Consider the following 26,045-nt stretch of genomic DNA (forward strand, 5'->3'; position numbering starts at 1 on the left):
TGTGGCCCCAGCTTAGAAGCTTTTCCAATTTGCTTCTTATTCTTGGAGCCCTGACCATGCTCCACAACATTAGCCTTCAACACGGCCTTTGAAGTTCTCTTATCAGACTTCCTGTTGTCATCTTCTATGTGAAGCTTGCTAATAAGAGCTTCCATATCCATCTCCTTTCTCTTGTGCTTCATATAATTCCTGAAGTCACTCCAACTCGGAGGTAGCTTCTCAATCATACAAGCCACTTGTAATGCTTTATTCATTATCATCCCTTCAGCAAGCATTTCCTGAATCAGTATTTGCAACTCATGTACTTGATTCATTATTGGCTTCGCATCCACCATCATGTAGTCCAAGAATCGGCCTGTAATGAACTTTCCTGAACTCACATTCTCGGTTTTGTACTTTCGGTCCAGTGTTTCCCACAGCTCCTTAGTTGATTTCGTGCCACAATATACACCATACAGGGCATCAGACAGGCCATTCAGGACATAATTCCGACATAAGTAATCGGAATTATTCCATGCATCCATCGTCATGAGAGTCTCCTTATCACTCTCTTCATTAGTAGGTGGCACATCTTTAGTCAAGTACCGCGCAAGTCCCAGGGTGGTCAAGTAAAATAGCATCTTCTGCTGCCACCTTTTGAAGTTTGCTTCATTAAACTTCTCAGGTTTTTCTGCATGACTAGCAGAAGGAGGCATCTGAATTCCAGAAGTCTGAATGGGCACAATCCTGTTGGCTCCACTTGCCATTTCTGTAACATCACACAACAGAAATCAATTAGTTGTTATTTTCTATATTAACAAACTAATTATAAGCAATTTTCATAAGGAAAACACACTAAAAAGTGATTTTTAGGGTTTTTGAATACACCACAAAACTACTGTATACACCCAAAATTACTATTTATAGTCACTGTTCATCGATACTATTCATACCACGTGTCACTATGCTGACATGGCAGGTTAGCCACGTGGCATCATAGGCTGACGTGGCAACGCCACATGGCAGTTAGGGCTGATGTGGCATCATACCACGTCATCACTCTCTTGACGTGGATATGCCACGTGGCGATCCTGTTGGCATTATTTCCGACACGTGTCACTACTAGAGACAAACACGTATCACCTGTAGCAAGTCAACACGTGGACTGTCTAGAGCGTGACACGTGGCCGTCCGAGAAGGAGACATGTGTCACCTGTATCAGGTCGACACGTGTTCCACCCGTTGGTCAACACGTGGCTCATTACTTTTTTGACACGTGGCCTCGCCTCGGTATGCCATTTTTCTGCACCTCATTGCGACATATATATTTACATATATAAAATTTATAAAACGTCTTAAGATTGTTGCAAACATAATATGTGAATATATATAAATACATGTGGACAATTTAATACAAAATAAATAAAATTAAATACAAAATAATTAAAACATTATAAAACCTGTAGGTCCTTGAAATTGATCTACTTTCTAGAAAGGTTGGCCGAGGCTTGTGTGATACCACAGTGTCCTTAAGACGTTTTACGCCCACCGGTGCAGGAGTTTTGTAGTGAACGTCTCCCAGGATACAACGACTGCAAAAGCTTTCAGATTCAGCACCTCTGAAGCTTTTCTCTTTGAAATATCTGAGTACCTTCCCTTTACCACGGTTTTTTTGTTCTCTCTCGTTCAACTCCAAAAAAAAACCCTTTTTTTTCTTATTTTCTGTAAAAAAAACTGTAGAAACATTATCAAAGAACATGTAAGTAACCAACTCTAAACAATAAAGAGTTGTAAAGCTTTCAAACTCTCAACTTTCCACGTTCAAAAATCTTTTTATTTTATTCAAAAATAATGTTTTTCCAAAATAGAAACAAACAAAAGCCCAAAACCTTTTGAGGTCCAAATCATTCACATATGCATGGGCCCAAACTCTAACAAAAAACAGCAAAAACAAAATCAAAAAAGAAAAAAGTTACCTTGTAGCGATCCAGTTGGGTCTTCTGGATTGTTCCCTCTCGAATCATCTGGTCCAGCTTGATCTGCAGCATGCGCTGATCAAGAGAAGTAACAGTCTCCAGATCAGCCAAGGAAAGGCCCATCTCATTGCGCACAGCAATTATGCCTCTGATTGAAGCTGCATGTTGCATAAGAGTTTCAAAGTTAGAAACTTTAGCTCCTCTAGAAATCACAGTAAATATAAAAAATCTGTCTAATTATTCAATTTCTAAGGCTTGCATTATAAAGTGAGAATCTCTCATATAAAAAAATATATATAGACACTTAGTTATATGTGCTTTCTTTTCTCATGTCTTATATTTCTATTTCACTCTCAAAAAAATTGTTCCACACAAAAATAAGATAATTAACTTATGTATTTAATTTCAACGCCATAAAGAATATGTTCCAATTAAGTATGAAGTAAATATGTTCTATGAGATAGGCATTCATGACATGTACTTAAAAAACTGCATTTTTCCGATTAAACAAGTTTGTCCCATTGAAGCCTTGGTATTGGGACAGTATGGGGAAGGTTTCTTCATGTGATGTATAATTATTCAAATATTTACCTGTTGTTGAAAACTGGTGAGCTGCTGTCCTTCTTTAGCATTTAGAGCCTTCAATTCTGTGCGACTAACACTATTCGAACCCTTGGCTACAAGTCGATTGTTAAGCAGCCCCTGTAGAGACGTTCCTGCTAGCTTTCGAATATCCCTAGTATGCAACGCATCGAAAATAACCTGAATAAGAAACAAACTTCCAACAAATTGCCTTTTACTATTTTTATAATATTAAATGAGTGTTGGCTTGATATATATACATAGTTAGGTCCACTTCTATCCATTTAGCTTTTGGGATGAAAAACAATATTGACACAGGTTGATGCACAAATATGTATTAACTCTCAAGTCTCAACTCCTAGGATGATAATTCGAAGACATGGCTACAAACAAAAGAATCTAGATTTCCCAATTCAGGTTTCATTGGACATTACAGTTCACACCACTAAATTGGGTATTCTCAATAAAGTCTCATGGCTAAAAGCTAAAGTAGAATTGATGAAAATCATGTTTTCCATGGGAGTCTTTGACTTAGCATTTTCTCGTGCCCAACTAAATGTGTAGCAGACATATTTTCACCACCCCTTTGCTTTCCCATTATTCGGCCAAAAACAATATATAATCGCATGATTATCAGGGACAATTGCCTTATAACCAAAATCTGGTTGTGATATAGAGAGAAGAATCTGGTTCACTAGCTGAAGCTTGGATTGGATCACAGACTAAAGACAATAAAGGACGAAGCAAAAGGTCAAAAGTAGAAAGTAAAGGATCTGTTTGACCATATTTTCTGTTTTCTGTTTTCGAAATATTGTTTTCAAAATAGAGAATAAAAAACTATTTTTTACTGGTTAATGAGAATAAGGATCGTTTGGCTGTTAATATTTGAAAACAATTTTCAAAATTAAAAAACAGAAAACATGTTTGGAAAGGCAAAAACAAAAATAAACAATAAAAAGGAAAAAAATAAATACAAGAGTGATTCTTTTTATAATTCCAAAATGATTCTTTAAAGTTTTATTCTTTATACACTATTACTTAAATATAAAAAAATATATATATAAAACTATTTAATACAATATTATTTATTGCTGAAATATCCCTAATTCATATCATCTCAAAATTACATATTTTTTACAAGTAAAAATTATTTTTACAATTCTAAAATAACTATATACAGTCCCATAAAAATTAATTTCACTAAAATATTCTTATTCTCTTCTTCCTTCTTTCTCGTTTTGAATTAGGGTTGATTTTTATTTATTTTTTTCTTATTTTTTTAATGACATAAAAAATTATTTATTTGAAAGCAAAAAACCAATGAACATCGGAGGATACTGGAGATTGAGATTGACATGACAATCTCATTTTTCAAGATAATTGCTCTTTTCAAGACCAAAAAGTTTTATTATTAATTTTCCATCCCATTTTTCAAGACAATTCCAGTATCTATATTTCTTTCATCCTACATATTTTCTATTCAATTATATATAAATTATCAATGATTAAAAAAAAAGGGACATATTTTATAATGTACGATATTTAATATCTGTAAATATATACAATATTCGATAGATAAAAGCTAAATATCTTAAGAATGTTCATATGGACGCTTTTGAACAATTAAAAAATGTTCATTTTTAAACTTCGGTAAAAGATGAATTCTAAACATCTTAATAATGTTCGGATGGATGCTTCTGAACAATTAAAAAATATTCAATTTTAAACTTTGCGAAAAAGATGAATTATAAACATCTTAATAATGTTCGGATAGACGCTTAAACAATTAAAAAATGTTTAGTTTTAAACTTAGGTAAAAGATGAATTCTAAACATCTTAATAATGTTTGGATGGACGCTTCTAAACAATTAAAAAATATTCAGTTTTAAACTTTGGTAAAAAACGAATTCTAAACATCTTAATAATGCTCGGATAGACGCTTGAACAATTAAAAAATGTTTAGTTTTAAACTTAGGTAAAAGACGAATTCTAAACATCTTAATAATGTTTGGATGGACGCTTCTAAACAATTAAAAAATGTTCAGTTTTAAATTTTGGTAAAAAACGAATTCTAAATATCTTAACAATGTTCGGATACATGCTTTTGAATAATTAAAAAATGTTCAATTTTAAACTTTCAAATAAAAGATAAATTTTAATATATCAGGACCAAATATAAGAGTGTTGTTCCAACCTGATCATTGTTAAGCCATAGAAAAAAAAAATCCGTACTAAAGCATTCATCACAATATTAAAAAAAAACAAAAAAAAAAACTAAATTCATCTTACTGTTTTATATTTTTGAGCTTCCATAATTTATGAATAATTGTTGTATCTGTAATTCTAATTTTTATTGGAGTATAAATTAGATGGATAAATTTAACGTATTGTTTAAGAGGAAAAATGAGACTTTATAAAAAAATTATTTAAATACATTTAGTTAATAAATATCCTTAATAGTAATTTTAAATGGAGATACAAATGTAAATCAATAATGAAATTGTATAAAGTCCAAATGGTAGTGCAACTAGAACTACTCTAAATACAATAGGAGATAAGGAAAAATAAAAAATGGAGATAAAGAAAAAAAAATAACTTATAGAAAAACAGAAAAACAATGGAAAAGAAAAAGTAAAAAATTAAAAAATTAAAAAATATCTAATAGAAATGGAAAATAAGAAAAATAAAATAATGGAATAAAAGAAAAATAAAAAATTAGGAAAAAAAACAAAATAGAAGAGAGAAAGAGAGAGAGAATATTTGATAAGGAAAAAAAAATAAAAAAAAAACAAAATAGTAAAATAAATAATTATTATAAGAAATATTACCAAAAAAACTAATAGAAGAAATAAAATAAAAAAATAAAAAAACTAATAGACTTATAACAAAGGAAAAGAAAAAAAAATTGATATAACTTATAGAGAATTAAAAAAAATAATTATTATTATTTTTTTAAATTATTCTATTAATAAAAAAAATAAAATAAATAATTTTAATTGTATATATTTATCAAACCATAATATATATATATATATTTTAAATATTTTAAAAAATTAAAATAATATTTTTTGTCTATAATTTTTTTTATAAAATAAAAAAATACAGATTAAAAAAAATAAAATAATATAATATATATTTTATTATTTTTAAATATATAAAAATATTATTTTATTATTATTTTTTTAAAAAAATTATTTTTAAAAATTACGACCAAACAAATAATTTTTTATTTTAAAAATAATATATTTTACAAAATAAAAAATTAGTTTAAAAATAGATGACCCCACAATATCAAAATTTCCAATTGATGGTAAAACGTCAAAAAGTAAAGCTTGCAATGATGGCGAAAAGTAAATATAGGCGTGGCATTCCCAAATCAGAGTGTACCAGGGCTGCAGGCCTGGCAACTTGATTGGGCTACGTGGGTCAGTTTGTATAGACGAGAAAAATCAAAATAATCGAATTGTATATAATTTGTATTATGTACCATATATGTATATATATTGAATTTTCTTTTTCTGGTAAATACTATGTATATTTATTTGAATGACATGTGTCATTTTAATAATTTTGTGGTTAAGATTGAATTATTCTTATTTTAGTTTTCATTAACTTTTCTTCTTATTTTAGTATTCATTTACTTCGAACTAAGGTTTGTTTGGCAATAAATGATTGTAATTTATTCATATATTCATGACTTCAATTTATTATTATTATTATTATTATTATTATCTGCAATACATCAAAACAATTCATATGTAAAACTATTTTTTTTTTTTTATCATCTCTCTTTTTCTTTTGTTTTTCCTTGAATCAACCGTAAGCATCTTTTTCTTAAGGGTCTCACGTACCACTCAACAATAAAAAAAAAAATAAAAAAAAATAAATAAAAATAAATAAAAATAAAAAGAAGAAAAAGACATTGTCTCAATGAAAAGAAAAGGGGAATTTTTGCCAATACTTCCACAAAGCTTTCAAATTTCCATCTAATTTTGCATAAGTTGAATACCATCAATTTTAAATAAGCTTAAGATCTCAAGTTATATATATTTATACATATATATATATATATATATATATATATATATATATATATATATATATATATATATATATTATTATTTTTTTTGCTGAACCAGATTTTCTGAGTTTATTTTTTCCTCCATCATTGTAGCTTTAGACAAAGTAAAAGAACTTGAATTAATAAGCTCGTCCTCACAACACAATTACCTTTGTAGATGAACTTCATATGGGATCCTAGGAAGATTCAACAACAATTCAAACTGGTGCAAGCTTGTCCAAATAAAAATAGAACAACTCCTGCAATATCAAATACCAACTAATGTTCAAATAGTAACTAATTAAAAAATTAAAATAATACTCCATAATAAAATTTATCTTTCAAGCTTAGGAGAACTAAGCCTTCATATGATTATTGAGTAATTTGACTTCTCTGGTTTGACCAGATAGCCCTATTCATGTTCTTGCTTATCCATTTTCTTAACCAATTTCTAAAGTAGAGCCAATAGGAATTCAATTAGTGCCCTGACAACCATATAAAATATGTGTTAAAACAATTTATTTGGAAACCCAACATCTTCAATAAAAATAAATAAAAAATATGAATTGACTTAAAAGCATGCACCTTCATGAGACAAACAACCTTGAGCAGCAGCCGAAGCTAATGCATCAGAGACGATGAGACTTTAGAGGGCAGGGGAGAGCTCCCTCAAAGAAATATCTAAATTGCGAAAAGAAAATGCATATCCTATTGTCTATTATAAAATGTAAAGTTTATCAGATAACGTATGATGATTTTAGGACACTTGAAATTTTCTGGGACCAAAATAAATAAATAAATAAATAAATTGATACTTAGAATGTTCTAGTGAAAAATAGGTTCCATAATCTAGTAAACATGTTGTGGACATCTGAGGGTAGATCATATGTAAGTACTGCCCTTCCACTGAAGCTAAGGTACACACCTATATGGTTTATATTTTGATATTGCAAATTCTAGTTTATCTTCTAGCCAATTGTTCAAGAAAATGTCTTAAATACATTATAATGTAGATGTTTGATGAAAAATCCCACATTATCTAGATTAAGGCCTTTCTAATGGTTTATATGAAGAGACCAGATAAAAACTTCGAACAAGTTGAAAGGCCCTAAATTATGTGATCCTAACTAAATCCATAATTAAATAATTATATTTTTATTTAGTTGAGAAAAAAGTACTATATATATATATATATTTTTTTTTTTTCTGATTCTCTTGGTATCAATGCTCTTCTTTTTGTTTTTTTTTTTTTTAAAGATTGTTCAGTTTGGCTGCTCTACGCCTCTGCCTGTTGCTTTTGTTTGAGTTGCTGCCTAAATATAGAAAATCTCTGTCTAATTATTCAATTTCTAAAGCTTTCATTATAAAGTGAAAATCTCATATTTGAGAAGTGACATTGCAGATCTTCTTAAGAGTGGCCTTCATATCAATGCGTATGGAAGGGTAATAATTTGCTTCATATTCCATAAACACTAGGCCTCTTTCATGCCCAGTAATCTGCTTCCCAATATCCGTGAACTTGATCTTGAACTTGACATAAGAAGTGTAGCATATGAGAATTTTGGAAATCTTCCTCTTAATATTTTAATATCTCCTTTTTCTCCGTACAGAACAATTTTCTTGATAGAGCGTTGACATTTGGCATTTGTATACGTAAAGTGGTCAGTCGAGACAAATTCCTTAATTCGACAAAGCCTAGCATTTCTTCATCGACAATTTCCTAATCCTTCAATTTCCCACTTTGTAAAGCTCTTGATCAAATACAACTCTTTAAATGTATTAAATCTGATATGACATTGCATTAAATCACTTCATGTTATGAACAACAACTCAAATCTAAACAATTTTAGACCAGTTAGTTGTCCTATTTCTTTTGGCAATTTCTTTGTCATTACAACTGATTATTGGCAACGCGGCCTTTGCATTTTGATCTTCTGAATCAAATCTTAATTGAAAAAGATGGAACAATAGTATATGATATTTATGTTCAGAATTGTTGGTAGCAAACGTAGTGCTTAGTTTTCCATATGCTAGCGGATTAACTTGGTTACAATTTTTTGTGGATATCAGGGTAATTTTGGGCTTAGGACTCTCCAAAATTATGGGCCTATTTTTTTTTTTAGGCATCTTTTAAAGAGTAAAGAACATGTGACAAAGAAACAGCCCATGGAAAAATTCACGAAGGAATCTTAGGTGGCACGACTGGCGTTGGCATGGCAAGGTCGGTGACAGAGCCACTTTATTCACATCCCATACACACTGCCAAAAAAGGCCAAAAAAAAACAAAAAAAAAAAAAAAGAAAAAAGAAAAAAGAAAAAAAGAGAGAGACACGTTATTCTCATACTGCTTTATTCTTCTGCCAATTAAAAATTTAGGTAGCTCGACTCAAACATCTGATGTATCATTTAATGCATTCAATCTAAACCACTGCTCTCACTGGTTCATTGGATTTGCTTTTTCTGTTTGATTACCCACACAACCTCTCCAACATCTGAACGACCTTTTTAAGATTTTAATAAAACTGCCTTAATAGGTAAGAAAAATGACAAATTTAAAATATATTTTATTATATTTTAAATTGCATTTCTCCTTGGTTTTAATATCATAAAATTGTGGACATTTTGAGTTTTGACAATCTACATAGTGAAAGTTTCTTTTTCTTTTTTTTTTTATAAAAATAATAATAATAATAATCAAACTTTATTGTCACTTCCCACCTACTATTTTAGCTATTTTCATGTTGTATTTTAATATATATATATATATATATATATATTTCTTTTTCTTGGTTTAAAAAAAATAAAATAAATAAGAGCCTCCAAGTAATAGATTGCTACGGGTTTACATGGGATTAGGACACTGGGCCATACTGTTTTACCGTTCTTTCTGCCAAACAATGTTTAGAAATTAAAAATTAAAGTACGACAAATGAATTATTTGTTAATCTAATAAAATTATTATTGAGGTTTGACCTTGGATTTACTTTATAATTTCCAATGCCCATCCCAAAAAAATCAGATCTTCAATCCCAATAATCTTCTATCCAGAAAATATTAAAAACTTAAAAAAAAATCCCAATAATCAATTTAATTTTCTTGTCCCTTTACCGTGTCCAGCAAGAATAAACTTTAAACGACAGCGTTTCAGATGTCTTAAAACTTCCTTCTCACCGTTTTTCCTTTCTGTATTTTCTCGCCCCTAGACTGTAAAAGGAAAGTAACAGAGCAGACCAGACCCCTCTCTCCCTCTCCTCTCTCCCTCTCTCTCTCTCTCTCTGACAGCATCAAAAGACTTTAAGTTTCCAACTTTCCCAAAAAAAACGCATCACAGCTTACATGCCCAGTTGCCCTCCGGACCCATCTCCACCATCGTCGTGTTCGTCGGAGGCAGAACCACAAGATGGGTTGCACCCAATCCAAAATCGAGAACGAGGAAGCCGTATCTCGCTGCAAAGAGCGCAAGCAATTCATGAAAGAGGCCGTATCGGCTCGGAACGCCTTCGCGGCGGCTCACTCGGCTTACGCCACGTACCTCAAGAACACCGGCGCCGCACTAAGCGACTATGCCCAAGGCGAAGTTGAGAACCCCTTACTGTCCCATCATCCCCAATCCAACATCCCACCCGCCACCATCGCCGCCGCCCAATCCAGTTACGAGAGTTTCCCTCCGCCACCTCCTCCGCCGGGCAGCTTACCTACTCTCGCTCCTCTCCAGCGGGCCGCCACCATGCCGGAGATGATAGTGGCCCCAAGCGATCCGAAGCCAAAGCCTAATCCAATAATTGAAGAAGGAGAAGAGGACGAGAATGAAATTGAGGATGAAGAATCGTTGGTAAGAAGAAGACGTAGCGGTGGCAGCAGCAGAGGTGGGCATAGGAAGGAGGCTGTTGTGGATCATCATCATCTTGTGGTCGATGATGACGGCCCACCGCCGATGCCGCCGTCGCCGAGGAGGACTCAGCCGCCGTCGCCGCCCCGGCAGGGAGATACTCCCTACGATTTTATATTCTCGATGGAGAACGTGCCGCGTCCCACTCTGAGTGACGACGTCGAAGAGGTTAACATTAACAAGGATGAGATTCACCGCAAGGATTTCGATGATGGGCCTCCGACTAAGAGAGCAGTGGGTGGTGTTGATTATGAAGACGATGGACGGAGGAGTGCCAAGGCTGAGGCGGTGCCAATGATGTCGGAGAAAGCGGTGATGGAGCCCCCGCCGCCTCCTGAAGCTGTGGCGGCTGCTGTGGCAGGGAAGAGTATGAAGAAGGTGAAGCAAGTTGGGACTGGGAGTTCGGTGGATGGGAAAAGAATGGTTAAATCCAATGTTAATCTGTTGCAAATTTTTGTCGAGCTTGATGATCATTTTCTCAAAGCTTCTGAGAGTGCCCATGAGGTTTCCAAGATGCTTGAGGCCACGAGGCTGCACTATCACTCCAATTTTGCTGATAATCGTGGTAATTACCCTGCTATATATATATATATATATATATACACACACATTGGTAAATTGTAAATGGCTATGGATTTTCTTGTATGAAATTGGAAAAGAGGTTAAATATTGGTGTGATTTAGTTGAGTCTTAACTAGGGGCTTGGCTTGGATCTGGGTGGCGTTTCTCTTGAAGTATTGTCATAAGCTATGTGCCAAGTAGATGGATATATTATTGCTGGTTAACCTTACACATTTGAAAAAAGCTATAGAATTTCTTGTATGAAAATGGAAAAAGGTCCGAGTTTTAAATGTGGGTATGAATTAGTTGGGTCTTAACTTGGGGCTTAGCTTTGATGCGGGTGGTGTTTCTCTTGAAATATTGTCATAAGCTATGTGCCAAGTAGATGGATAAGTTATTGGTGATTAACCTGTGAATTTTATCTGAAAGTTTTGTTTTGATTGCTGGTTATCTTTTGCTTGTGCTTCTGTTCTTGATGCTGGCATCTGAATTATCATTGTACTTCTTCGCCAGGGCATATTGATCACTCTGCTAGAGTGATGCGTGTTATTACATGGAATAGGTCGTTTAGAGGATTGAATACTAATAATGATGATGGGAAGGATGACTTTGATTCAGAGGAGCATGAAACTCATGCTACGGTATTGGATAAATTGTTAGCATGGGAAAAGAAGTTATACGATGAAGTAAAGGTATAGCTCTGTGATTTCTTTGGCTTACTTTTTCCATCATCTATCCTTGTTACCATCTTTTTGCTTCCTTTTTCATAAGCTGATTGCTATTCCATTCATAACGCAAAACAAACAAAGGTTTATGTATTAAAATATCTACAATTTATACTTTTGTAAAACTAGGTGCAAAAATCTGGCTTTGCTATTTCCTTGAATGTTTTTGGCAGAGAAACCGCATACAAGGCTCTGCTTTTTATACCACTTGAGGTCTTGAAATCTGCACTTTGTCTCAAGGGAGATATCATGTTCAATGTTTTATAGTAGTTATGTAGAATCTTTTTGTCTTTAATCCTTCTGCTTCCTTTACTATGAAGGCAGCTTAAAGTTAACTTCTTTTTATGCTATAAAGCAGCCTATTATATCACTTGTTATTTACAAAAACTCATTTGGGGCTGACTATTGCTGGATAGGCAGGTGAGCTAATGAAATTTGAGTACCAAAGGAAGGTTGCCTCGCTGAAGAAGCTACAGAATCGAGACCCTAACTCTGGTGCATTGGAGAAAGCAAAAGCAGCTGTAAGTCATCTGCATACTAGATACATTGTTGACATGCAATCCATGGATTCAACGGTTTCAGAGATAAGTCGTTTACGAGATGAACAGTTATACCCAAAACTAGTTCAGCTTGTTGATGGGTGAGTTTGCAAGAGTTAAAATTCTTTTTTGGGGAAATGTAATACATTTCTGCATGACAGCATATTTTATTGATGGTACTTACATTGTTCTTTTTATCATTCAACATGAGTGTTTTTCTATTGCAAATATGATGGATTGTTAGCAAAAGAAAGAAAATTAAGTCTATGGTTTCTGCAGATTGTTTAGTGGGTGGTTTGTCTGTTGATGATGAGATAGATTGATATGGTGAGAAGATGTTTCTTTATGAAAGTTATAATAACTTTGTTGCATAAATTCCGCATAAAATTTTATTTATAGTATTAAGTTTAAAAGGGAAAGGATTTACTGTTATTGTTGATCAACATCATGTTGGACAAGTCTATGCACAATATAAGTGCTGCATTACTAAATGGTGGGTGGTACTCATATATATCTATATGAACATCTACATATTCTCATTTTATGAACATTTTGTTTTCAATTCAGTCTGTTAAACCATCATTTTATCTGGTCAATTCTATTGCCAATAATGCTATTCCACTAATCTAAATTTAGTTCCTTAGTTGTACTTCTAATGATAGTTTTCATTCAATGATCATTAGAAGTTCCCTGCATAATCACACCTTCAAGTAAACCTACATATACAGTAGTTCTGACCCCGAATTTTTAATTGGCTTGTTGGAAGACTTCTAATGTATTGGAATTCTGAAATGAGTTATGTTGTACTTACTGATTGTATTTAAAGAAAAGTGAAAGGAAAAAAAAAACACTGTAACCACGATCTATATAGAGTTGAACCATTTGTTATTGTTCAACTGCAGGATGGCCACTATGTGGGAAACTATGCAATTTCACCATGAGAGTCAATCAAAGATTGTGCAAGCCCTTAGATCTATTGACATCTCTCAATCCCCCAAGGAAACAAGCGAGCACCACCATGAGCGCACTATTCAGCTATTGAGTGTTGTGCAAGGGTGGCATCAACAGTATGAGAAGCTTGTTAGTAAACAGAAAGAGTATATAAAAAGCCTTAACAGTTGGTTAAAACTTAATCTTATCCCAGTCGAGAACAGCTTGAAGGAGAGAGTCTCTTCCCCAGCAAGGTCTCAATCTCCTCCTATTAAGATGCTCCTCCAAGTATGGCAGGATCATCTGGAGAAACTTCCAGATGAGCTTGCAAGAACGGCTATACACAACTTTGCTGCTGTAATAGATGCTATAATGCACCACCAACTAGAAGAGATGAGGTTGAAGGATAAATGTGAGGACACAAAGAAGGAGCTTGATCGCAAGGACAGGCAATTCAGAGACTGGCATAACAAATACCTGCAACGGAGGATACCAGATGAATTGGATCCTGATAGGGCAGAAGACAACATTAGCAAGGATATCGTTGCAGAAAAGCAGTTTTTGGTGGATATGGTAAAGAAGAGGTTGGAAGAGGATGAGGAAGCCTACAAGAAGCATTGCCGTCAGGTGAGGGAGAAATCTTTAACTAGTCTTAAAACTCACCTGCCTGAGCTCTTCAGGGCATTGTCCGATTTTGCATCTTCTTGTTCAGAAATGTATAGGGACATGCGGTCCAGGTTACATCATCAGAATCGAAGTGAAGGCTCAGCATGAGAATTGAGTTTGTATGTATAATTTGGTTGTCAATTTTTTTTGTTTTTTTCTTTTTACCCGATAATAAATCCATTTGCTCATGTAATTTATCAAATGTGACAGTCCATGAAAATCGTATATAAGTTGTGTTCTTTAAATCAAGCGGGAAAAAAAAAAAAAAAATTGATGTTCAATTGACAGAGTTGGCACATTGTCTCCAGTTCTTCGCTGTGCATATTTCATTCTCGAATGTGATCTATATATAAGTCATTAGTAGATTTTTGTTCGAGATTTTCTTGTTGGTCGTTTAGCATATATTGCACCAAATTTGATCAAACTTGCCGGTTGAGGAAAACAAATATTCAATTCGTCCATTCCAATAGATGTGACGTGTATAATAATTAGTGGCTAACAATAGACCCTTAGGAGATGCCTAGTGCTTAAAGCTATCACCTTTCCATTGAAATGATCTGGGATTGATGGATCTATAGGACACTGAAAATTTAATTGAAAGTGGATTATTTTGCGATACAAGTTTTAGTGTAAACTTGTAAGGATATTATAGAAAGGTCAAAATTCTCTACTATTATGGCACATTTAGTACATGGATGATCATGATCAATGAATTAGGAAGTAGGAACTAGCATTCCTCAAAGCTGTTTTCCTTTTATTATTATTATTATTTGCACTCTTCGGCATTACAGATTCGGAGGAAATGTTAAAGCACGGAGGAAATTGATATAATGAATGATACACATGGCAATAAACTTCCACAATCATATATCCAAATTAAGCTGTACAACTTCTTCAGTTCTGAACTTTGACAAGAATATCTTTGATTTTGTGTGACCAATTTCTTTACAAATATCCAAATGTAAACTCAGGACCTCAAATAGAATCGTTGGAATTGATTATCCGATTCGTTTACAGAAAGGCTGCTTGAACTGGCTGGTTTGGGCAAAAAAGAAAATGAGAAAGAAAGCATATATTTACACATGAAATCTCAGAGGACTGTGTTAAGCATTGTTACTGATAGGACTTGAAAATGGTAAGGCTACACAGATCAGGATGAACAGCAAAATAGTTTTCTTCTGCTCTGTGTTTCGTTGTTTAGATTTATTCCTGTACGCTTTAGTGGAGAAGCTCTTGCGAGTCTCTTTGCTGCACGGGGCAGTAACAACAAACCACACATTGCAGATATTAGTTTCCAAATCACAGCAGAATTTGCCAAAATGCTTGCAATTATTTCTAAATGTATGATGTATATTTATCTCTATGGCACTTGTGTTGTGCATTTTTATGAACAAAATATCCTGTTTTTGAAATTCAAATGGTCATGGTGTATCTCTCATCTGTCTTGCTGCACAGTGGAACAATATGTTTCTTTATGATGAAGTATTAAAAATTCACCTATTTCGTAGAAGAGCTCGTTAATATTTTCTGCTGTCTTTGCTGATGTTTCAATGAAGAACATTCCATTCTCTTGAGCATATTGCTCCCCCTCCTGCAATCATTTACAATAAGTTAAAAAAAAAAAGAAAGACAAGCAATAAGGTGTAACTCTAAAAACGACCTAAATCGAACGTGCTTTTAAATTTGTTGAACACATGCAACCACAGATGGAACTGAGAAAATGGGACTTTAAAAAACTGTTAATACTTGTTGCATAACACCTTCTAGATGATAGCAATTTCAAATCTTGAGAAACAAAAGACAATTGCTTTTCCTAGTCTTGGAAAGGAAAAAGAAAGATGTCGCAAATACCTCTGTTTCAACCTCTCTTTTTGGTTCCAAGTCAGACTTGTTTGCAACCAATGCCATCACCAAATTTGAATTCCCTAAAAAGTATAATGCGAATAAAGTGCAAGGATAATATCTAATAAGCAATCAATCTCCAAACAGGAAAACATAATATTCATACCAAGATGTTTCTGCCCAATGATAGTAGCCAATACATGATAATATTTCAATTCAACAGCCTCACCTTGTCTTTGCAGTTCCTGAACCCATTTTTTGGCTCGAGTAAATGTGTCCTGAGGCCAAATCACCAAATACTTATAAAACTACTACTAACAATGGTTATTCTTTTCAAATGATGGGCAAAAAATAACAACAATAATAATAATAATAATAATAATAATAATAATAATTGAGGGAGTGACTGTCATATACTCTGTTGATCCAAAGTCTAATTGTACATTCACGAATTTCAGTGGAATAATCCATCTTTAGTGTCATTGACAATGAAAAATAAGCATAGGAATTAAGAAGCATGGTAATTAAATAGATAAATACCGTGCTTGAAATGTCATAGACAACGACAGCTGCTGCAGCACCACGATAATACATAGGAGCCAAACTATGATATCTTTCTTGTCCTGCTGTGTCCCATATATCAAACTTCACTGTTGCTTCTGTTAATGACAATATCTGAGTGAAAAATGCTGCTCCTATTGTTGGTTCCTATTTATTTATACATTAATATCAGGTTCCTAATCCTGAAGCATCATATTTAAATGCATATATAGATAAGGAAACACACACACACACACACACACACACACACACACATATATGTATAAAAGAAATAAAAAAAAAAGAAAAAAAAAACAGAGAGAGATAAGTATGTACCTGGTGATCAAAGAACTGGCCTTTGACAAATCTTAGAACCAAACTGGTTTTCCCAGTTCCCATGTCCCCCACGAGGACCTGCACAATATAATATAATAAACCTAAATTGTTTGTATTTCTGATAAATATGCTGCTTATTCAAATCCAAGATAATTAACTTACACACACACATATATATCCAAGATAATTAACTTACACACACACACATATATATATATATATATATATATGCATCAAAGATTACTCTTCTAATCTACCAATTACCTGATGATAACAATAACAATAGCGATAAAAAAGGATATAATAATAATAGTGTTGCAAAGCTGGAGTTATGCAAGTTTTCTAATCACAAAAATCAATATTATGATCTTTAAGATGAAGGAACAGAAGGTAATATGACATGAAGTAAAAGGAAAAATGGAAAACAAGATCATCAAAAAAAGTTAAGACATACCCACCAGTTTGGCTTGTATGATCTTGTTTCCAGGCTTCGCCATAAGATTAGAAGATGAAAATGGTGAAGTCAATGAAGGAAAGAGCTTCAAAGAGGAAGAGAGGAAATGTTAATGTGCTTCGATGAAAATCTATGGTGTAATTTTCCATAGAAAAGTGGATGAAACGAGAGGAAAAACGACTCGATCCAACAAAGACTGGTAGTTGCGTTGACTGGTTGTTACGAATGTATCATATACACTGTGACACTAAAATCTGGTAGCTTCTTTTCTTCTCCCCCTATAATATATTGTTTTAGCGACCCATTTTCTCAAAGTCGTAGGCCAATATGATCGTTATGTTCAGTGGGGCATTTAGATTCCCTTTAACAGGCATGAATATCTAATGCTACCTAACATCTACAGTGAGTTTTATTGGGCTACTGCGTTTAGTACTGTGCTTTATTGGGCTATTGCTCTTTGCAATAGTAGTACGAGTTTCACCGATACTAGCTTCATTTAACAACCCGATTGAAAAACACCCAAATTTTATTGCTAACAAGGGGAAATAATTAGGTTTATTTTGAAAAATAGCCTGTGACATGATTTTTTAAGAATAGTAAATTTTTTTTGTTTTTAAAAACTAGCCACTTGGGATAAAAATACCCTTGATAAAATTGAAAATTACGCAAAAGATTTTTTTTTTACCCTTTCCTTCTTCGTCTACACAGCCGTTCATGTAAGGGTTTCTCTAACAGGCCACTCTTTGTATCTCATCTCCTCTCACTCTCATTTTTTTGTATTTTCTCATATCTGAAACTAAACTCAGGTAAAAATTTTATCTTTTTTCTTATTAGATGAAAGTAAAGAAATATGTGTTTTTTTTCTTTTTTCTCTTTCTCTTTTTTCTTGTATTTTTTGTTAGTTTTGGAATTTTTAAGCTTTTTATTTAATATGGGTATGCAAGAAATTAATTTATGAGGTGTTATATGTGATTTTAAAGATACTTAAGTGGCATATGGTTTGAAAATGGGGGAAAATTTGTGTAAAACTGAAAAATTGCGAAAAACAGTAAAAACGGAAAAAAATTGGCGAAAAAGATGAACTTCCGCCATTTTAGTCCAGTTTGTCAATTTGCGCATGTTTTCCGCTAATTTTCCGCCAGTATGAAAAAACTATATTTGGTGGAAAAAAAAAATAGAATCAACTTTTTTAATACAATTAATATGTTTGTTTAGTATTATTCAAAATTTTATATATTTATTGATTTCGTTTAACGTTATTCATTTAATTTTGTAGTAAAATGGAAGATGATGATATTGTAATTGCGGCTTTATACAATGGAACATTGGTACAAAATGATGGTGGTAATTCGAAATATCGAAATGGTAAAAATATAATGATTTCCGTCGGCAAGAGATGCACAAAATCAAAGTTAGAGGATGAGATTTTCAATTCTATTGAGATAGATCGAAATGAATATTTGCTAAAGCTAAAATAGATATATGGACGATGTGCAAAAAAGTTGGATCCTACAGAAATACGCTTTGATAGAGATGTGAAATGCTTTCTTCAAGAAGTGAGAAATGGAGGGATGACAATGATGCGACCTCCATTATATGTTGAGGTGATTTTGAAAGTTGAACATGTATGTAGAGATGTTCATCAAACAGCCTTTGCTTCGAATAGTGGGAGTAATCTTCATTCTTTTTCTTGTCCTCCAATTGGCGTTCGTCTACTACAAGTTTCCAATACTGAACCTATTCAGGCTACATCTCAGGAAATTATGGTTCAAGAAACTCAGTTTAGAGATCAAGTTGATGTTTGTGGGGCCTGAACATCATTTAACATCCACGAAGGAGTTGATGTTGGAGGTGACTATGCTGAACGGTTTCCTAACGATGAGGAGTATGAGCAGTTGCATAATATTGATCATGATGAGAATTACAATGCAGCAGGGGATGATGTTGATCATAATGATGTAGATTTTGATCATGAGTTTCCGGACAATGATAATGATATGCATCCTGAAATGAACAATGAAAGAGTTGATGATGTTAGGGTTCATCGTGCTACAAGTGACCACATATCATTGAGCAACAGAAGTGGTTCTATGGCCATATTTTCGTTAAAGTTCACTGGCTGTGAGAGCATAGTAGTTGGACAATTATTTCGCAACAAACGTGACTTACAGAATAAACTGAGTATCTATTGCATACGAGAAAATAAGAAGTTCAAGGTGACACGGTCAACTACACAACAGTATGAGGTTGTATGCTTGGAAAATACTTGTAAATGGTGATTACGTGCAACCACATTTAAAAATGGAGAAATATTTGTTGTGAGAATTTTTGATAATGTACACAGTTGCTCGTTAGATATCGTGCATCGAGAACATAAGCAGGCCAGTAGCCGGGTTATCGGGCAATGTATCAAATCTAAATATGAAGGTATTGCACGTGTTTACAAACCCAAAGAAATTCAACATGATTTTTTGCAGAAATATGGGGTGAATATAAGCTACAACAAAGCATGGAGAGGTAAAGAGTATGCACTTAACACTTTTAGGGGATCTCTAGAGGAGAATTTTGCTAAGTTACCTGCCTACTGTTATGAGTTATTGTCGAAGAATCCTGAGACTGTTACACGTATTAAAACAGACGATAATAACAATTTTGTATATTTCTTTATGGCGATTGGAGCAAGTATTAGGGGATTTAAATCCCACATAAGACCCGTATTGGCTGTTGATGCAACTACATTGAAAGTGAAATACAAAGGGTACATGTATATTGCATCGGGCATGGATGGCAATAAGCAAATATATCCTTTGGCTTTCGGCATTGGAGATGGAGAGAACGAGCAAGCATATATATGGTTTTTCCAAAACCTCAAGGATGCCATCAGAGATTTTTCGGATTTGGTGTTTGTGAGTGATAGACACCCCGCTATTGAAAAGGCATTACGCAAAGTTTTTCCCAATGCATACCATGCGTTGTGCATGTACCATATAAACAGAAATATTAAAGCAAATGGACATGCGAAAGATGAAATAATAATACAATGTTTCATGCTTGCAGCTAATGCATATTTGGTTGAAGATTTTGAGTTTTATATGGGGCAAATTGAGGCAAAAAACAATAGGACTGTCGAGTATATTAGATCATGTGACCCTACAAGGTGAGCACATTCTCTTTGTCCATGTAAAAGGTACACTATCATGACCACCAATATTGTAGAAAGCTTGAATGGCATTTTGCTAGATGCTAGAGAGATGTCAATAGTAGTATTAATAGAGCATATACGGTATTTTCTGCAAAAGTGGTTTTATGAGCGACATACTGTAGATGCAAAATTGACGAAGCCTGTGACTGACCATATGGAAGAGCAACTCAAACTACGAAATTTGGAGTCCATCGGACTACGTGTGAAAGTCATTAATATGCATGAATTTCTTATGGAAGGTGGGAGTTTGAGGGGTACAGTTAATCTCCAATCAAAAACATGCTCATGCAAAGTCTTCGATCTTGATCAGTATCCTTGTGATCATTGTATTGCCGTTCGCAGAGACCCCAAAATTGCTCCTTATGGCATGTGTTCTCATTACTACACCTCGGATGCATATCATGCAGCTTATGCTAAGTCCATTTACCCTTTGTTAGATGAAAAATAATGGCATGCCCCGGATGACATGGCAAGTCGTATTGTTCTTCCACAAAGATGGACACATAGGCGAGCCAGTAAGCCGAGGATGCAACGCATACCATCCGAAGGTGAAGATGTTATTGGACGTAGATGTAGCCGATGCGGTAGTGTTGGACATTATAGGCATAGATGTACGAATCCATTGTCTTATGTTTCGAATTAGAAAGTTTTAATTTAGTGTTATGGTTCAATATGTTTTGATAATTATTTCATATATTGGATATAATATTTTCTACTCCACGGTGGAATATTTATTAGCAATTTTTTTTTTTTGAATTTAATCCCAAATGAAAAGAGGCTTTCTGGAGTTGATTTTAAATCCTTAGTTTACATATCATTTTATGAAATATCCAAATGATTTTGAAAAGAAAAACAAACATATATCATTTTTTCTTTTATTTAAAATGGTTATTGATTTTAAATGTCAATACATTTTTTGTTAATTCCATCTTCATCTTATATAATATTTGTCTCCACTCTCAATTTTTTTACCCCACTATTAACTTAAATAATCTATTAGAAATTGATTTTCCAAGTGAAGGAAATTAGTTTCTGATAGGAGTAAAAATTATTCAACAATTTCCACTTAGAGAAAATTTTTTCCAACAGGAGGAAAACTATTTCCGCTTGGAGGAAAAAATTTTCGCCTGGCGGAAATTTATCCAGAGGCTTCAATTGATCTCCATATGGAATTTCCGACTAGAGGACAATTTTTCCTCCAAGAAGAAAAGTTTTCCGCCTAGAGGAAATATTTTTCGACAAGTGGAAAAGTTTTTAGAATTTTCAATTGAGCTTGTAAGATGTTTGTGCATAATGGAATTCTAATAAATAAACATGGCACATTTTTTATAAGATCAATTAGTTATACTTACATCAATAACACATCATTATCTTTGTTAAATGAACATTATAAGCCACCATTATCTTTACAATTAAAAGTCTAATATAATAAAGAATATGCATCTATAAACATGACAAAAGGAAAGAAAAATGGATCACCACCCAGCTCATATGCTTAGTTCTTTCTTGTAAGCCTCATATGCATACTTCCTCCTAAATAACTTCATGTCATCTTGTGTGAATGTTATTGGTAATCTAGCATATAAAAACTCGATGATCTTGAATGTAAACATGCCACAGTCACCACTACAAAAAAACAATTATTATAACGTATATTAGTATTATCAGAACTATATTCAATAGTTAATATTTATTCAATAAACATGTACGTATTAAGGGGCTTTACCCGTTACTTTGCTGAGGGAAATTTTGTGCCAATTCACATGTAAACTTATCAATGGAGTCTACAAGATCCGTCCGCTTCTCATAAAAAGGATTTCAGTTATTTAATTGCGCTTATTTAGTGGAATCAACAACTGTCAATACATTACAAGATTTCAGTTAGCACAACAAATAAAGGAAGGCACATGAATAAATGAATAGTTAACATTACACAATTTGGACATGTATATTGTACATGATTTACGCATTTCCATGGCTTCGACTCCTTCATTCGAATCCCTAATACATATTCTTGCATTGCATATGAGAATTGGAACTTAAATGGATTGGCGAGGAACTTTCCATGACACTGCTCAATGTATACCTAGAACAAAATAAATTATTAGTTACCCAAAAACACAATAGCCACATATAGGATACTTGGCCTTTAAAACTTCTTTACTTGGAGAAAAATGCTTTCCACTTGGAAGAAAAATTTTCCGACAAGCGGAAAATTATCCAGAAGCTTGAATTGAGCTACATATAAGGGGTTTGTGAAAAATGGAATTATAATAGATATGCCACATTTTGTAGACGGTTAATTAAATATCTTTACACAAAAACCCATCATTATCTTTGATAAATGAACATCAAAATAATCCAGCATTATCTTTACATTTAAAATATTAATATAAGAAAAACAATGCATCTATAAACATAATGAAAGTACCAACAACAAAGAAGTAAAAATGATATTATACTGTTCATGAATCATCAACCTAAACTCATATGCTTAGTTATTTGTTGTAAGCCTCATAAACATACTTCCCCCTAAAGAACAATATATTATCTTGTGTGAAACTCAATGGTAATTTAGCATATAAAAACTCCATGGACTTAAGCACAAAAATGAACAATAATATAATTACAACCATATTCAATAATTAAAACTTAAGCAATAAACATGTAAGTGTTAAGGGGTTTTACCCATTGGTTTGCTGAGGGCAACTTTTTGCCAATGCACAGATAAACTCATCAAGGCAACATAACATAGGCATGTGGCATTTCTTCCTTAGGATAATCTATGGCTGTAACACATATTAAACATTATGGTTTTACATTCAAACCTCCCATTAAAATTCAACAAAAACGCAACTTTTTATTACAGATAATTTCACATTCTAACCATGCAAGATAAACATTGTCGTCACACTGACATAGGTTCTAACAAAAAGTTTTACAATGTTAATAACCTAGAATAGTATAAACTACATATTCATCTCCAGTATCAACTTTTAAGATAGTAGCACGATGTTTCTTTTTATATCTATATGTTTAGCAAAATTTTCAAAATGCTTTCAACAAAATTTGAGAAAAGAAAAATGTTGATGGTAAAATAATATAGTTATTGCAGTACAAAGTTGTACTTAACTCTCTCATGAAACGTTGATGAAAAAAAAAACATAAAATATGACCAAAAAAAAAAAAAGAAAAACTAAATATAGGCTTTGCAGCATATTGTTTGAATTTATTTAGCATAATAAATAAGGCATTAATTATAATTAACAATGACTTCTTCCTTTTACTTGACCAATCTATCAGTTTGAATGTTGATCATTTTCCATTTTAATCAGCATATATATACCACCTCTAGTTTGAATGTTGATCATTTTCCATTTTAATCAGCAGATATATACCACCTCTAGTATCATCTGGGATTCCTTTTGGGCTCATAGTTACAGTCACCAAAGTAAATAAGAAAATAGAAATTATATCTTATCAGTGCAAAGTGAGGCCAAACAATAAATCTTTTTTTTTTTTTAAAATACATCTCATGTCAACTAAATCCAACAGAAATGCAATATTTGGATATACTAAAAGCAGAAGGCTTGTCATCAAGTGAATTATGACATGAAATACTCACTGAATTTTTGCAATTATATATTTTTTTAAAAAATTAGAGGTTCTACTTTAAAAATTAAAATTAAAGTGTTTCCAAGTGATAAGATTGGAATTTTACAAATTGAAATTGAAAATTTGATAAATATTCAATTGTTTTTTTTGTTTTCATAAGCTAGGGAATATTTGCACTCCGATTTCTCTCGTGTACTATAGGCCATGTATGCTAAATCTGAAGACGAAATTCACTTCTATTGTTAACGACAAAAGCATGATTTGGCCAAAATTAACAAAGACCAATAGGAAAAAAAAAATCAAAACATATATAACAAGCAATTTAGATTTAAAATAATGGTTAATTAATCTTATTTTTCATACATCCTTGATCGATTACAATCATAAATTGCATTAAACATCACTTAAGTGGGTTCTCTGCTTGCCGTAAATAATCGTTCCATTGAACTTTACTCAAAAAATGATTGAAGAACTTTTGTCTTTGATCAGAACCAAAGTAAAAAAATGTAAGCTTCATATTCATCCCCAATTAACACTTAAAAAATTTTGAAAATGAAAAGAATAGAAGAATGTATTAAAAAAAAATAGAAAAGAAAAATTCTAACATGCTGCAGGAAGAGTGCACAATGCAGACAAATCGACCCCAATTAGCCCTTTTCAATACACATACTCAGTCGAAAGAAAATAAAATAAAACCTTTTAGCACTTAGACAATATTATTCTCAAAATCAAATAAACTATCAAAAAGCAAAATAATGAATTTGCAATAAAAAAAAATTTAAAATTTATTAAAAAAACAAAATGAAAGAGTTAGAAATTACAAAATTCAATAAGCAAAAAAGAAAGACAAGCAAATCATAATTTACCATTTCAATCTCCATTTTTCTTTTTCTTGAGGCTCTGTCTCTCCCTCTATCAGTAATATTTTCTATATCTGATTAAGGCCCAACAAATCAGCAACTATGGTGAAAGAAAATGAATGAAAGAAACATGGTGAATGGCGACCGACCACTTTTTAATCGCTATCCTGTGTTTACTCCTTGGTAGCTTTCTATGGTTTTTGATTTTTTGAAGCCGCTTTTCTTTTTCCTCCATTGTCTTTATGGTCTTTTAGGGATGAAAGGGGCTGGTGGCTGAAGAAGAACGGCGAGGTTTTAGAAAAATCTTTTTGTAAATGTAAAAAGAATAAACAAAAAGCCTTTTAATTTTATTGTTTATCAATTTGGTCAGTAAAGACATTTTGGTACAAAAATATAAAATGATGGCTATTATTCAATAAAATTAAAGTTTTTGTTATTTATCAATTTTAAACTTCTAGAGTGGTTATGTTTCAAAAAAACCCAAATAATTACGTACACATAACAACAAATAATTGACCATCATTTTGAATTATTTGGATTAAAGGGTTCATTGCCATTATACCCTTCCACTATTAGGCGATTACACGCAAAAGACGTTAATGATCCTCGGAGAAGACGTCCGTTTGGTTTTGTTTGGTGGGTGATTACTGACTAATTTACCAATAAACCCTGTTAGCTTAAAGAAATGACTTGCCTAATGATTGGACTGTATGTTTGTTTGATTGAGAGATTTCCTCTACTTTATATTTACATATACATATATATATATATATATATATATATTATTTTATTTTATTTTATTTTTGGAATTGCCAACCATTAAATTATAAATAGTCTTGATTTTTTTTCCCTTTTCCGTAAAGAATAATTATTATTTTGTTATAAAATTTATGCTTTAAAAAATAAATTAAATAATTGTACAGACAGAGCATAAATAGTAGCTAGTAGTACAATATGATAAACAAATACACGTATAAAATGTATTTTTAAAAAGAAAATAAACATCCACTAAAAGTGCATGAATGCTTAGGAATATGCTCAAAGGCCATCTATTCAATATTTGAAACAATTTTCTATTTCATCAACTGAGATTAACTCAAATCCACATTTATGAAATGTGGATTGAAGATACCTTTGGGAAAAAAAAATTTATTGTAATGATATATATATATATATATATATATATATAAATATGTATGTATGTAATTTTATAACTAGGTTTGTGATCAACGCCAATAATATAATGTCTTAAAAAACCAAAAAGAGCTCAATTCTGTAAATTTTGGAGC

At 32.5% G+C, this 26,045-nt stretch overlaps 2 protein-coding genes across 4 annotated transcripts; one reads left to right on the forward strand and one right to left on the reverse strand.

Moving 5' to 3' along the window:
* Positions 1-9,792: 9,792 nt before the first annotated feature.
* Positions 9,793-14,283, forward strand: LOC107405119 (protein ROLLING AND ERECT LEAF 2). Its single transcript, XM_016012134.4, has 4 exons — positions 9,793-11,051; positions 11,561-11,739; positions 12,189-12,412; positions 13,214-14,283. Exons 1-4 carry the CDS (start codon positions 9,998-10,000, stop codon positions 14,013-14,015), a joined length of 2,259 nt encoding a protein of 752 aa, XP_015867620.2. The 5' UTR covers positions 9,793-9,997; the 3' UTR covers positions 14,016-14,283.
* Positions 14,284-14,751: 468 nt separating this feature from the next.
* LOC107405130 (ras-related protein RHN1) lies at positions 14,752-17,350 on the reverse strand. Of its 3 annotated transcripts, none has more exons than XM_016012151.4 (7): positions 17,080-17,350; positions 16,626-16,703; positions 16,290-16,457; positions 15,916-16,027; positions 15,759-15,832; positions 15,405-15,498; positions 14,752-15,155 (listed from the first exon to the last, which is right to left on the reverse strand). In XM_016012151.4, the coding sequence occupies exons 2-7, from the start codon at positions 16,686-16,688 to the stop codon at positions 15,058-15,060; spliced, it is 609 nt and encodes a 202-aa protein (XP_015867637.1). In that variant the 5' UTR covers positions 16,689-16,703; positions 17,080-17,350; the 3' UTR covers positions 14,752-15,057. The 3 variants fall into 3 exon arrangements, with proteins under 3 accessions (XP_015867637.1, XP_015867629.1, XP_015867643.1); XM_016012143.4 differs by having other exon boundaries at positions 17,084-17,347; XM_016012157.4 differs by having other exon boundaries at positions 15,979-16,027; positions 17,084-17,332.
* Positions 17,351-26,045: the final 8,695 nt, after the last annotated feature.

Source organism: Ziziphus jujuba, chromosome 1 (assembly GCF_031755915.1).
Source record: "Ziziphus jujuba cultivar Dongzao chromosome 1, ASM3175591v1".
Classification (NCBI taxonomy): Eukaryota; Viridiplantae; Streptophyta; class Magnoliopsida; order Rosales; family Rhamnaceae; genus Ziziphus; species Ziziphus jujuba.